This window comes from Schistocerca cancellata, chromosome 8 (genome assembly GCF_023864275.1).
Source record: "Schistocerca cancellata isolate TAMUIC-IGC-003103 chromosome 8, iqSchCanc2.1, whole genome shotgun sequence".
In the NCBI taxonomy this organism is placed as follows: domain Eukaryota; kingdom Metazoa; phylum Arthropoda; class Insecta; order Orthoptera; family Acrididae; genus Schistocerca; species Schistocerca cancellata.
Window position 1 is genome coordinate 199,225,134 of NC_064633.1, and position 13,335 is coordinate 199,238,468.

The window sequence follows — 13,335 nt, forward strand, 5'->3', positions numbered from 1 at the left end:
ATCCCCAATAGAGCATATGTGGGACCAGCTCAGATGTCAACTTTGTCCCAGCGCCAGTATCCATGACATCGAGAATGAGTTCCAGCTCGCCTTGGAAGAGAATACAGTGGCTTCATGACATCCTTCTCAACAGAACCAGTGCATGCTACAGGATGCAGTGAGTGCAACATCATACTGATAAATGGGCTCATACTGCCAAGTTTGTTTTAATTGACTCAATTTTGTAAGCAGTGAAATAACATCACAAATCCTCCCAACTCGCAAAGTTTTATTTCTTTTCCTCCTTCCCTTTTGTGTGCTTCACATCTTTCATTCAGAGTATAATACAAACAGCAAATGCCACATGTAAAATAAGTCTGCTTCGTGCAAGTAAGTATTGCTGGTAACTCCTGTGACAATTATGTTTATTGTACAATTTTTACAATACACCTTGCTCACTATGATTGTAACAATGTTATATGTCCAAATGAATCAATGTCACTTTCACTCTGATGCTTCATTTCTTCATAAAAATCTAATGCATGCTTTTTCAATCTGTTTTTTCTCATTCATAAATGATGACTTGGTTATTCTGGCCACAGACAGCTATTTCTCTCATAATTTTATTGCTGGCCTTGACTTTCAGCTCAATGAAAGAATACTGTGAAGTTTTCTCACATTGGTGATCCTCTGTTGTTCGTAAAATCACAGAAATTGCTGCCTAATAACACTTTTATCCATACTGTCAATGATATATTTTTTCTTCTTCTGTGACTTAGATAGTTGAATCCCACCTCACTTGGCATATTATCCCTCCTTCCAAAATTTTCACACTATCTATTTAATCAGCTTTTAACACTATGCTAACATGTTCGAATTTTCCATTGGCACTGCCACTTGTTTCTCCTTCTCATTGTCAAGAATTTAATGATATTAACAGCAAGCTATTGCTTGTGCATGTGAAATTATTTTTTGCAATCACTTTCCATCATTCACTGTAAAATAACAACACACTAATCACATAACCAAGTTAGATATCACTATGACAAAGTGCACGATTTGCTTTGTTGAGTAATACTTATGCATCAGAGATACACTTTCTTACAGATATTTTAGCATTTAAAGGTATGAAACACGATTTTCAAATCTTATTCACCAAAGTAAATATTCCAGAATTCGAACAACTGCCAACATGAGTAACTGAGAAGTGGATATCCTTGGTGCAGCAATGCAGCTTAAATCACTTAAAAAAGGAAAGGACATCAGTCCAGATTGTATAACAGGCAGGTTCCTTTCAAAATATGCTGATACAATGGCTCTATACTTAGAAATCACCTACAACTGCTCACTTGGCAAAGGATCCGTACATAAAGACAGGAAAGTTGCAGAAGCCACACCAATACCCAAGAAGGGAAATAGAAGTAATGTGATGAATTACAGAGCCATACCACTGATGTCGATTTGCTGTAGGATTTTGGAACATATACTGTGTTCGAACATTATGAAATACCTCAAAGAAAACGATTTATTGACTAATAGCACGGATTCAGAAAATACCTTTCTTGCAAAACACAACTAGCTCTTTATTCTCATGAAGTAAGGAGTGCTATATACAGGGCTTTTCAAATTGATTTCATATTTTTAGATTTCCAGAAGGCTTTTGAGGTCATTCCTCACAAATTGCATGCCTATAGAGATCTCCTCAGTTGTGCAACTGGATTCATGACTTCCTGTCAGCAAGGTCGCAGTTCATAGACACTGATGGAAAGTCATCAAGTAAAACAGAAGTAATATCTGGTGTTCCCCAAGGAAATGTTATAGGCTCTCCACTGTATGTGATCTAGATAAACAACTTTAATCGTTTGTAGATGGTGCTGTCATTTACAGTCTTGTAAAGTCATTAGTTGATGAAAACCAATTGTAGATGATTTACAAAGATACCTGTATGGCTTGAAAAGTGGTAATTGATTCTAAATAATGAAAAGCATGAAGTCATCCACAGGAGTACTAAAATAAATCCATTAAATTTAGATTACATGACAAATCATAAAAAATCTAAAGGCTGTAAGTTCAACTAAATACTTAGGGATTACAGTTACAAATAACTTCAATAGAAACTATCACATAGATAATGTTCAGTGGAAAGCAGACCAAACACTATGATATATCACTTGAACACTTAGAAAATGTAACTAGTCTACTAAATAAATAAATAAAAAAAAACTCAATACACCACACTTGTCCACACTCTTCTGGAGTATTGCTGTGTGGTGTGCGATCTGCATCATGCGAGACTGATGGAGGATATCAGAAAAGTTCAAAGAATGGCAGCTAATTTTGTATTATTGCAAAATAGGGAGAGAGTGCCATGGACATGATATGTGAATTGGGGTGGCAATCATTAAAGCAAAGGCATTTTTCTTTGTGACAGGATCTTCTTGTGAAATTTCAATCACCAACTTTCTCCTCTGGTTCTGAAAATATTCTTTTGGTATCCACCTACATAGGGAAAAATGATCATTATGATAAAATAAGAGAAATCAGAGCTCACACAGATATATTTAAGTGCTTGTTTTTCCCATGTTCTGTGCTAGAGTTGGACGCTAGAGAAATTGTTTGAAGGTGATCCGACGAATTCTCTACCAGACACTTATTTGTGAATCACAGAGTAATCCTGTAGACGTAGATTCTTTCCAACAGTATTTATGATGGAAGTGAGACATTTATTACTAACTACCAAACAGAAACAAATGTAAAATGACTGCCACACACATAAAATTCTACTGGTTTGTGAGCTTCCAGTCATGCCAAATGAGCCCTTTCCTGTTGCGATGTTAAATACTAATCTTCAATTTTAAAAACTTCCAAAATTTCAAAAGAGATTGGTGGATAAAAATAAGGGCAAGCAAAAACAGAAGAAATAGCATGTAAAATGAAAAAATAAGGCCCACAAATGTACAGAAATAGAGAGAGAGAGAATGCTAAATATAAATGGTATGTAAGGATGGCTATGACAGGTCTGAGACAAAGTAAGTGAGCAGGTGTGCATGTATATCACATGTATTCTGTATGAGTTAGCTCCAAAGGAGGACATTGTTCAAAAGCTAAGCGACATTTTCAGTCTTATTTTTCGCATGCCAGCCATTCATCATCTTCACTGTATAGTTAGTTGTTACCTCTGTTCCTTCCATAACTTATAAAGGTGAAAATTTAATAGCTATAAATTTCAGGTGACAGATGCAGTGTTAACAGTTCTTATAGTGGATGGGAGGCTTTTTATTATTATTGTAATGTTCATCAATTAATGCAGCAAATCATTCCACAGGGAATTTGAAGCCTGCAACAAAAGGATGACTGGGATGATAAGTGCTGTATTTCTTGAGTGTTTGGAAGAAGGTAATGGAACACCACATGGAGCAAGAAGTTTGAGTGGGATGTTAAACTGTGGGACTATCCAAACTGGTGCAAGGGTTGATGGTTTTGTGAAGGGAGAGTACTAATACATATGAAGTCAAACTGGAATATTGTAACATAGCAGAAGGTGGCTACCACAGGCAACTTTACAGTAAGATTAAATAAGTTGTTATACCTTTTCACTCGGGCAGATACTCCACCTTCAGATTTCAGTTCTCCAAGAGCTCTGTGTAGTGCAAGAAGACAATGTGTGGGGGGTGTAAAGCGAAATTGCCCACATGTATCCAAGCCATCCAGCTGTGAGCACAAGTCTAAGCTCAAACTGCGACAATTTCCTGAAAAACAAAGTGTTGGGATCACTTTACGCACATTTACATCAAATTAGTTACTTGTTATATAAGGAATAATCAATAACAGTAAAACTTCATCTCTTAATTCACTATTGTGGTGTTCCAGGTAAATATGGGGAATAGAAACAACTTTCACTAAACTGTCATGGAACAAACTGTAATAAATAATCTCATCTGAAGATACTGAAAAATGATACCCTACACATAAAAATAAATCTCTCCAAAAATCAGAATCCAAAAAACTGTGGCACTGTCATAACTGATTTGTGTAAAAAATTTAGTTAATGTTGGACGTTTTGAATGCCTTTATTTTTAATGAAAATAAGATTTTTCTTAATGTAGCAACATTTGTGCATGTTGAATTTCATGTCTATTTCTATCCAGTGCAAATAAAATTAGAGCACAGACGCGTTCATGAATAAATACTATTTAAGCTAAATCAGGCGATGCTGAGGGAATTTGATAAGGAAATTGGACACTTCAAGTAGAAGATAAGTTTTGCTATTTGGGCTCAAATAGAGAGAACATAAGATGTAGACTGGCGATGGCAAGGAAAGTGTTTCTGAAGAAGACAAAAAATTTGTTAACATCAAATATAGATTTAAGTGTTAGGAAGTCTTTTATGAGGGCATTTGTCTGGAGTGTAGCGATGCATGGAAGTGAAATGTGGATGATAAGCAGTTGAGACAGGAAGAGAATAGAAGCTTTGGTGCCACAGAAGAATGCTGAATGTTAGATAGGCAGATCATGTAAGTAATGAGGAGGTACTGATTAGAACTGGTGAGGAAAGTAATTTGTGACACAACCTGGCTAGAAGAAAGAATCAATTGATACAACACATTCTGAGACATCAAGGGATCGTGAATTTAGTATTGGAGGGAAATATTTTTTGATTGTGAATTTAGTATTGGAGGGAAATGTTTGGAGGGGGGGGGGGGGGAGATCATAGAGAGAGATCAAGAGATGAATACAGTAAGCAAATTCAGAAGTATGCAGGTTGCTGTAGTTATTTGCAGACAAAGAGGCTTGCACAGGATAGAGCATCAGAGAGAGCTGCATCAAAGCAGCCTGTGGACTGAAGATCACAACATAAAAGCTGATTACAATTAATAAATCAGAGTTTATAATATCTGTTGGCATGTTCTGATTTATTCCTGGATTTGTTCTTTATCCTTAAAAACTTTCTTGGCTGAGACACATAGTCACTGAAATGACTGCACAATGAACAATATGTTAAGTAGGTAACCTTTGCACTGCTCAAATACAGCTCTTCTTGCAATGATGATGGCACAGCCAGGCACAGACTGCAGGCACTTGTTAGCAGATGTAACCAGAACATCAGGCGATGCAGGATTATCCAGTGTAAATGAGACGCCACCTATGCTACTCATACCATCCAGGATGAAGAGAGGCCTCTTTTGTAGCTGCATTAATACTTTTCCCAATTCAGTTGCTGGGTTTAATACACCAGAACTTGTCTCCAGGTGGACAGCTGACACTGCAGAGTAAACATGCTGGCTTTCAGAAAGAAATTTTTCCACCTGTGAACAGAGAATTTTTCTTGAATAAGTTGCACTACATTATGATTACTATCTAGAACAGGCTTTCTGAAAACTTACAATTTGCAGATTTTTAAGAGTTGTGTTCCAGTCCGTCATGGCTTACTTTTCAGTTCAATGTAATATAAAAATTTAATTTGTATTCTGTATTGCTCTGCAAACGTCATATGAAAATCAGAGATAATTTTGTGTTTCAATAGCATTTAAACTAAGCTCCTGGTACACTTTCATGACTCAGTATTTGTATGAATTGCTCTTCCTTGGCCAACACTTGGAGTACAGCAGCTGAGACAATACAGAGCATGGCCTGGGAGAGAATGAAATAAGTGTTTGCAATCTAGAGAACTATAAAAGATTAATTCATTTCTATAGAACTAAATATAATGGAGGGGTAATCGCAGTGTATGTAAGCAATGGTATGAAGTAAATTACTGTTTTAGAAGTGCTTTCTGAAGCAGCAGCTATGCAAATAAAGTTGCAGTCTGTACTGATGACCTAGCTCACAAATAAAATGTTTATTTTTTTTTCTTTTTTAAAAAGAGCTAGAAGTGCTTCTAGGTGAGACAATAGATAATTTTTTGAACATAGTTATAATGGGGGATATGAATATTGATACATTGAAGGATATTGTCATACATAAGTTTCTGCGATCTCATAAATATCTACAATCTCAAGTTAGGTGTACAGTGTGATTTTTTCCTCCATGTACAAACTCTTAAGGATTGGTCGATGAGAGGATACAGAACAAAAAAGGTCTAATGAACTTATGTCCAGAAATGATGGTTTCCATGCTAGAGACCATTTTTTCAATCATACATTGTTACAGAGAGACTGCAGTCTAATACACACTGTACCATGTAGCCACAGTTACAGTATGTGTTGAAAATGGTTTCCATGTGCCTCAACACATGTGTACATGCTGTAGCATGTTCTGTCTCCCATGTTCGCATTGGCCAAGCTGCATCTGAACAGTGTCAAAGGCAGCATGAATAATCTACTCTAATATCTCCAAATCTGGAATATGCTCTGCCTTCATGATACTTTTGAAATGGCCCCATAATCAGAAACTGCGCAGGATGAGATCTGGTGAATGAGCAGGCCATGCAGCTGGACCCCCTTGTGTACTGAGTGAGGTGGCGCAGTGCTTAGCACACTGGACTCCCATTTGGGAGGACAACAGTTCAATCCTGAGTCCGATCATCCTGATTTAGTTTTTCCATGATTTCCCTAAATCATTCCAGGCAAATGCCAGAAAGGTTGCTTTTAAAGGGCACGGCTGACTTCCTTCCCTGTCCTTCCCTAATCCGATGAGACTGATGACCTCGCTGTCTGGTCTCCTTCCCCAAACACCCCAACCTAAACCCCTTGTCCGATCCATCAGCCAGGGAAGACACAATTGTGATGCATCCAGACATTAACGGTGAAGTGGACTGAGCACCATCATGTAGCAGCCCCATAACCATTCAAATCATCAATAGCACTTCTTCCAGCAGAGGAGGCAAAGTCACCCACAAGAAATGCCAATAGTTCTGGCCTGTTAGGTGATGTGGAACGAAGACTGGTCCCAAAATGTGGTCGCTAATTATCCTGGCCCACACATTTCACTGCACTGATGTTGATTCGCTGTCACCATACCATGGGTGTTCTGCATACTATCCCACAGATGACTGTTATGAAAGTTGAAGGTACCACTCCTAATAAAGGTGGCCTCATCTGTGAATAGGATGGACGACACAAATCCCAGAATAGTGTGTACCTGGTGAAGAAACCAGTGACAAAACTGCTCTTGATGTGGAAAGTCTGTCACTAGTAAGCCCTGCACACACTGTAAGTTAATGGTAGTAAGAGTTGTCATGGAGAATGTTCCACGCGGTTGTCTGGCTTACTTGTACTGGTGGGCCAACTGCCTGGTACTGACACAGTGGTAGCCATCCACAGTGTTAATCACATTTTTCTCCAAGTCTTGTGTCCAAACACTTCAAGTACATCATTCATGATTTCCTGCTACCTGAAATGACAGTTTCAGACAAAAGGCAAAACACTCTTGCAAACATTGAATGCTGTATTGTTGTCAATGGGGATAGGTCTCTTGATACAACCTTCCTGCCCACAGCCCATTGTCATTTGTCTTTCCGTAAGTAAACATCATGTTGGCAAGCTCTCGATTTGAATCTGGAACCATTGTGTAAGTGAATCTGACAGCATTACCAATTACTATCACACGACAGGGTGCTAGGGCATGACATGTGAGAAACAGTACCACACTCTAGGAGGAAACTATGCATGCTGTAACTGTGGCTGCATGGTACAGCACGTATTGGACTACAGTCTGTGTAATAAAGTATGATTGGATAAATGTTCTCTAGCATGGTAATTATGCGTTTCCAGACATAAGTTCATTAGACTTTTTTTGCTCCACATCCTTTCATCAATCAATCCTTACAATTTGTGCACAGTGGGGAGGGGGGTGGGGGGGAACACACCATTTAAAGCCCAACAAGATGTTGCAGATCTCACAAACATTGATAAACCATGTGATTACAAATATTCCTCAGATGAGGCAAACAGTGCAAGTAATAAACACTACAATCTCAGATCATTATGGACAAGTAGTTGAAATAACAGGAACTAATGTTTGCTGTGAAACAATACTGCTAGAATTTAGTCAGCTGAAGCCAGAAAATTTAATAAGACTACAAATATTGCTGAAGTGAGATGACTGGAAGGAAACACACTCAAAAAATTACATAGGAGAGATGGGAACCCAGGCTGGAATATCAGCAATGTACAAAAAGACAGATTGCTACTTACCATAAAAAGACATGTTGAGTTACGTGACCACCAACTCCAGCATCTCGGGACAAGATGCTGGAGTGCATGATGTGTGCTGCTTGTTTATATGAATGGTGTTTGTTTCTCTTTTGCTGATGAAGGCTGTGGCCAAAAGCTTTACGTAAGTGTCTTTTAATTATACCTGTCTGCAACTTGTCTTCTTTATGGTAAGTAGCAATCTGTCTCTTCCTACATTGTTGATAGGAGAGATGGGAGTACTTTTGCTCAACATAGGCTGTTATATATATATATTGCTTTCCACCTATTATCTAGAAATCCAAACAAGGGAAATACTGAGAGATGGATCACCGCAGACATTGTAAATTCAAGGGATGATCCAAAAAAGGGATATGAAAACTGTCTCATAAACAAAACTACTGTTAGCATTGACATTTACAAGAACAAGAAATTAGATTAGATTAGATCAGATTAGTTTCAGTTTTCATTCCATAGACCAAAAAAAGAGATGACTCTCATGAGTGTGGAACAAGTCAGAAAGTATAACATAAAAAACATAAAACATCTGAATACAATATTCACTTTGCTGATCATTCATCACGAGATTGTCAAAATATGTGCTACATTACAGTAACCTAGAACTACTAATATTTACAGTATTAATACATTGCCAAAATGAAACATAGTTATGCACTTTTAATAACTTTATCATGCACAAAACACCTAATTTTGCACTACGGTCGCAGGTTCAAATCCTGCCTTGGGCACTGTGATGTCCTTAGGTTAGTTAGGTTTAATTAGTTCTAAGTTCTAGGCAACTGATGACCTCAGAAGTTAAGTCGCATAGTGCTCATAGCCATTTGAACCTAATTTTGACTGTTGTGACCAAGTGCTGTCAAAACAGAAATATAATAGATATTTTTACTTGAGGTGGTCTAACAGCTCTGTTAAGATGTTCAAACAATGGAAAATATAGGATGGAATGTAACAATATTGTGAGAAGAGAAGTTGCTACTCACCATCTAGTGGAGATGCTGAGTCACAGATAGGCACAACAAAAAGATATTCACACTTAAACCTTTTGGCCAATGGCCTTTGTCAATAATAGTCACACATACGCACACCTACAAACCTTGCCACAGTGATCCCATTCCAGTAATCCAGTAGGATCTCCAGTCACTACTCAAATCCTTAGGCCCACCCCAGAACCTCTCCTCAGAGTCCATCTCTCTACTTACCCCTACCAGTAACCGGCCACAGTGTGGCCGGTTACTGTGTCCCCACTGAGAGAATCTCTGCTCTTGTAGACCAATACCTTCTTCCTATTACCCGGAACCTACCCTCCTATATAAAATGTACCATCCATTTCCTCCACTGACTCTCCAAAGTTCCTGTCCCTTTACCACATGGTGCCCCTCTCATCACTATCAATGCCACCTCTCTGTACACTAGCATTCCTAATGCCCATGGCCTTACCACTATTGGACACCACCTTTCCCAACACCTGTGGATTCCAAACCAACAACCTCCTCCCTATTTGCCATGACCAACTATATCCCCACCCACAATTACTTCTCCTTTGAAGGCATTACCTATTAACAAATCCAGTGTACGGCTATGGGCACCCAAATGGCAACATCCTATGCCAACCTATTCATGGGCCATCTAGAGGAATCCTTCCTAAACACCCAGAATCCTAAACCTCTCACCTGGTTCGGATTCATTGATTTCATCTTTGCTATCTGGACTGAAGGTGAGGACACTCTATTCACATTTCTCCAGAACCTCAACAACTTCTCCCCCATTTGCTTCACTTGGTCCTACTAAACCCAACAAGCCATCTTCCTAGATGTTGACCTCCATCTTGAAGATGGCTACATTAGTACCTCTGTCCATATCAAACCTACTAATCACCAGCAATACCTCCACTTTCACAACTGCCACCCATTCCATACCAAGAAGTCCCTTCAATACAGCCTAGCCACACGTGGTCATTGCATCTGTAGTGATGAGCAGTCCCTCTCGAAATATACCGAGGGTCTCACTGAAGCCTTCACTGACCGTAATTATCCTCCCAACCTTGTACAAAAACAAATCTCCTGTGCCTTATCTTTCCAGTCTCCCACCACCTCCCAAAGCCCCACTATCCAGCCACAGAGGAACATTCTCCTCGTAACTCAGTACCACCCAGGACTGGAGCAACTGAATTACATTCTCCACCAGGTTTTCGATTACCTCTCATTGTGCCCTGAAATGAGAAATGTCCTACCCACTATCTTTCCCACCCCTCCCAAATTGGTATTCTGCCATCCACTGAACCTACACAAAATACTCGTACATCCTTACCCAACCCGTGCTCCCAATCCCTTGCCTCATGTCTCATACCCCTGTGATAGACCTAGATGCAAGACCTGTCCCATACATCCTCGCACCACCACCTACTCCAGTCCGGTCACTAAACTCACCTATCCAATCAAAGGCAGAGCTACTTGTGAAACCAGTCATGTGGTCTATAAGCTAAGCTGCAACCACTGTGCTGCATTCTATGTAGGAATGACAACCAACAAGCTGTCTGTCCACATGAATGGCCACCAACAAATGGTGGCCAAGACACAAGTGGATCACCCTGTTGCTGAACTCGCTGCCAAACGTGATATCCTTCATTTCAATGACTGCTTCACAACCTGTGTCATATGGATCCTTCCCACCAGCACCAGTTTTTCTGGATTGCACAGGTAGGAACTTTCCCTGCAATACATCCTATGTTCCCATAACCCTCATGGCCTCAACCTTCATTAGTCAGTGTCTCACCCATTCAGCCCCTTCCCTGCTCCCATTTCAGCACTACAAAGCTGTCATTCCACCACCACACCCAGTCTTTTTTTATTTATTTTATTTTATTCTACCCTGCCCGCCACCCAACCTGCAGCACTTCACTGTTCGCCATCCCCAACATAGTATCTGTTGTGGACTGACAAGACAGCCAGTCCACAGTGACGGGTAACCGAAAGGCACGCGTTTACACACGCTGGCTGGCGTTAGGTCTGAAACAGGATACGTAATGAATGCTATAAAGAAAAGTACGTAGCTGCTGGAATACTTAACTTTAATCCATCATTTGTATACAACGTTCTTGATGATACAAGTGAGACTCTCTCTAGATATGGTTAATGGCTCCTTGCTAGGTCGTAGCCATGGACTTAGCTGAAGGCTATTCTAACTATATCTCGGCAAATGAGAGAAAGGCTTTGTCAGTGTAGTCGCTAGCAAAGTCGTCCGTACAACTGGGGCGAGAGCTAGTACGTCTCTCTAGACCTGCCGTGTGGTGGCGCTCGGTCTGCAATTACTGACAGTGGCGACACGCGGGTCCGACTTGTACTAATGGACCGCGGCCGATTTAAAGCTACCACCTAGCAAGTGTGGTGTCTGGCGGTGACACCACAGTATCCCTTCCCTGCCCCACCCCAGCCTCTTCCTTTCCCCCACCCAGTCACCATACCCATCATGCACTGCATGCAGTGTGGTTTCAGTTGCCTGAGACTGCAGTTATTGGTTGAAAGCTTCAAGTGTGAAAATCTTTTTGTTGTGCCTATCTGCAACTCAGCATCTCTGCTGTATGATGAGTAGCAACTTTCCTCACAATATTGTTAAGATGTTCGTTTGTAGAGTAGAAGTAGTTGCCTACCAAAAGTCTTTTAGACTCTGTTTAAATTGTGCTTTATCTGAAACCAAGTTTTAATAGTTGCTGGCAATTTATTGAAAATCTATGTTCCTGAATATTGGTCCCCTTTTTTGGTCAAGGTAAGTGATTTTAGGTCTTTATGTAGATTGTTATTATTTTTAGTATTGATAGCATGTATTGAGTTATTGGTTGGAAACAGAGACATATTAATTGCAACAAAAATCATTAAGGAATAAATAAAGAAGCAGTGGTTAGAATACTCAGTTCCTTGAACAGCTCTCAGCTCTACATGATGTTCTTGAATTTACACCACAAATGAGTCTTATTACATGCTTTTGCACTCTATAAAAACTTTTGCTAGGTTTGACAAGTTACCCCAGAATATGATCCCGTATGACACAATAGAACAAAAGTAGGCAAAGTACACAAGTTTTTTTATATTTATAACTCCTACATCTGACATCATTCACACTGAAAATACAGACTTGTTAAGGCACTTCAGCAATTCTGTAGTATGTCCTTCCCAACTGAATTTATTATCGAGTTGTACTCACAGAAATTTAACACTGTCAACCTCTTCGATTTGCATGTCTTCATATGTTATACAAATGCTGGAAGGAAATCTCTTGCAAAATCTCAAATGCATATAGCAGATCTTTTCAGAGTTTAATGACAGTAAATTAGCTTTACCATAACAAACTTAGCATCTGGCAATGTAACAGATGAGAGGTCATTAATGAACACAAGAAAAAACAACTGACATGAGATGGAATCTTGAGGAAAACCACATGCAATTAATTCCCAGTCAGATGAAGACTGACTGCTTACTGCACAGTATTTTGCAATGATACCTTTGTTTTCTGTTAGTTAGATAAACTCAAACCATATTGCAGCCTTGCCAGTGATACCATAAAGTTCTAATTTACTTAAAAGAATGCTGTGGTGTACACAGTCAAAGGCTTTTGACAGGTCACAGAAAATCCCAGAAGCCTCTAATTTATTATCAAATGAATTAAGTACATTCTCAATGTAAGTGTAAACAGCTTTCTCTATATCAGAAACCTTAAGAAATACAAACTGTGACTTGGGCAATATATTATTTGCAATCAGATGGTTAAGGAGATGCTTGAACACAACCTTTCCAAATGTTTTTGAAATAGCTGGCAAAAGTAAAATTGATCAATAGTTTGTGGTATCTCTCTATCCGCCTTCTTATAAAGAGGCTTCATTTCAGCACATTTTAGCCAGTCTGGAAATATTTTGCTGATAAGAGACTGATTACACAAATAACTTAAGACGGAACTCAACTCACATGAGCACTATTTTATTAACGTCATTGACATGTTATAACCACTAGAATACTTTGATTTTAAGGATTTTATGATGGATGCTACTTCGTTGGGAGATGTGAGTGTCATTTCCATTTTACTGAAGTTATTTGTAAAGACTGGTCTCAAATACTCCATTGTGCTCTTTATTGAATCGGATAACCTTAAGCTGTCAATAACAGAAACAAAGTACTCATTGAAGAGGTTTGTAACCCTATGTTCACTTGTTCCTA

The 13,335-nt window shown here is 39.1% G+C and overlaps 1 protein-coding gene across 1 annotated transcript in view; it reads right to left on the reverse strand.

The window, feature by feature from the left end:
• LOC126094672 (2-aminoethylphosphonate--pyruvate transaminase-like) overlaps positions 1 to 13,335 on the reverse strand; it is a 124,201-nt gene that overhangs the window by 12,061 nt on the left and 98,805 nt on the right. Inside the window, exons 5-6 of the mRNA XM_049909182.1 lie at positions 4,990 to 5,284; positions 3,569 to 3,728 (exon numbers count right to left, since the gene is read on the reverse strand). Coding sequence (XP_049765139.1) covers positions 3,569 to 3,728; positions 4,990 to 5,284 — 455 coding nt within the window. The remainder of the gene's footprint in view (positions 1 to 3,568; positions 3,729 to 4,989; positions 5,285 to 13,335) is intronic.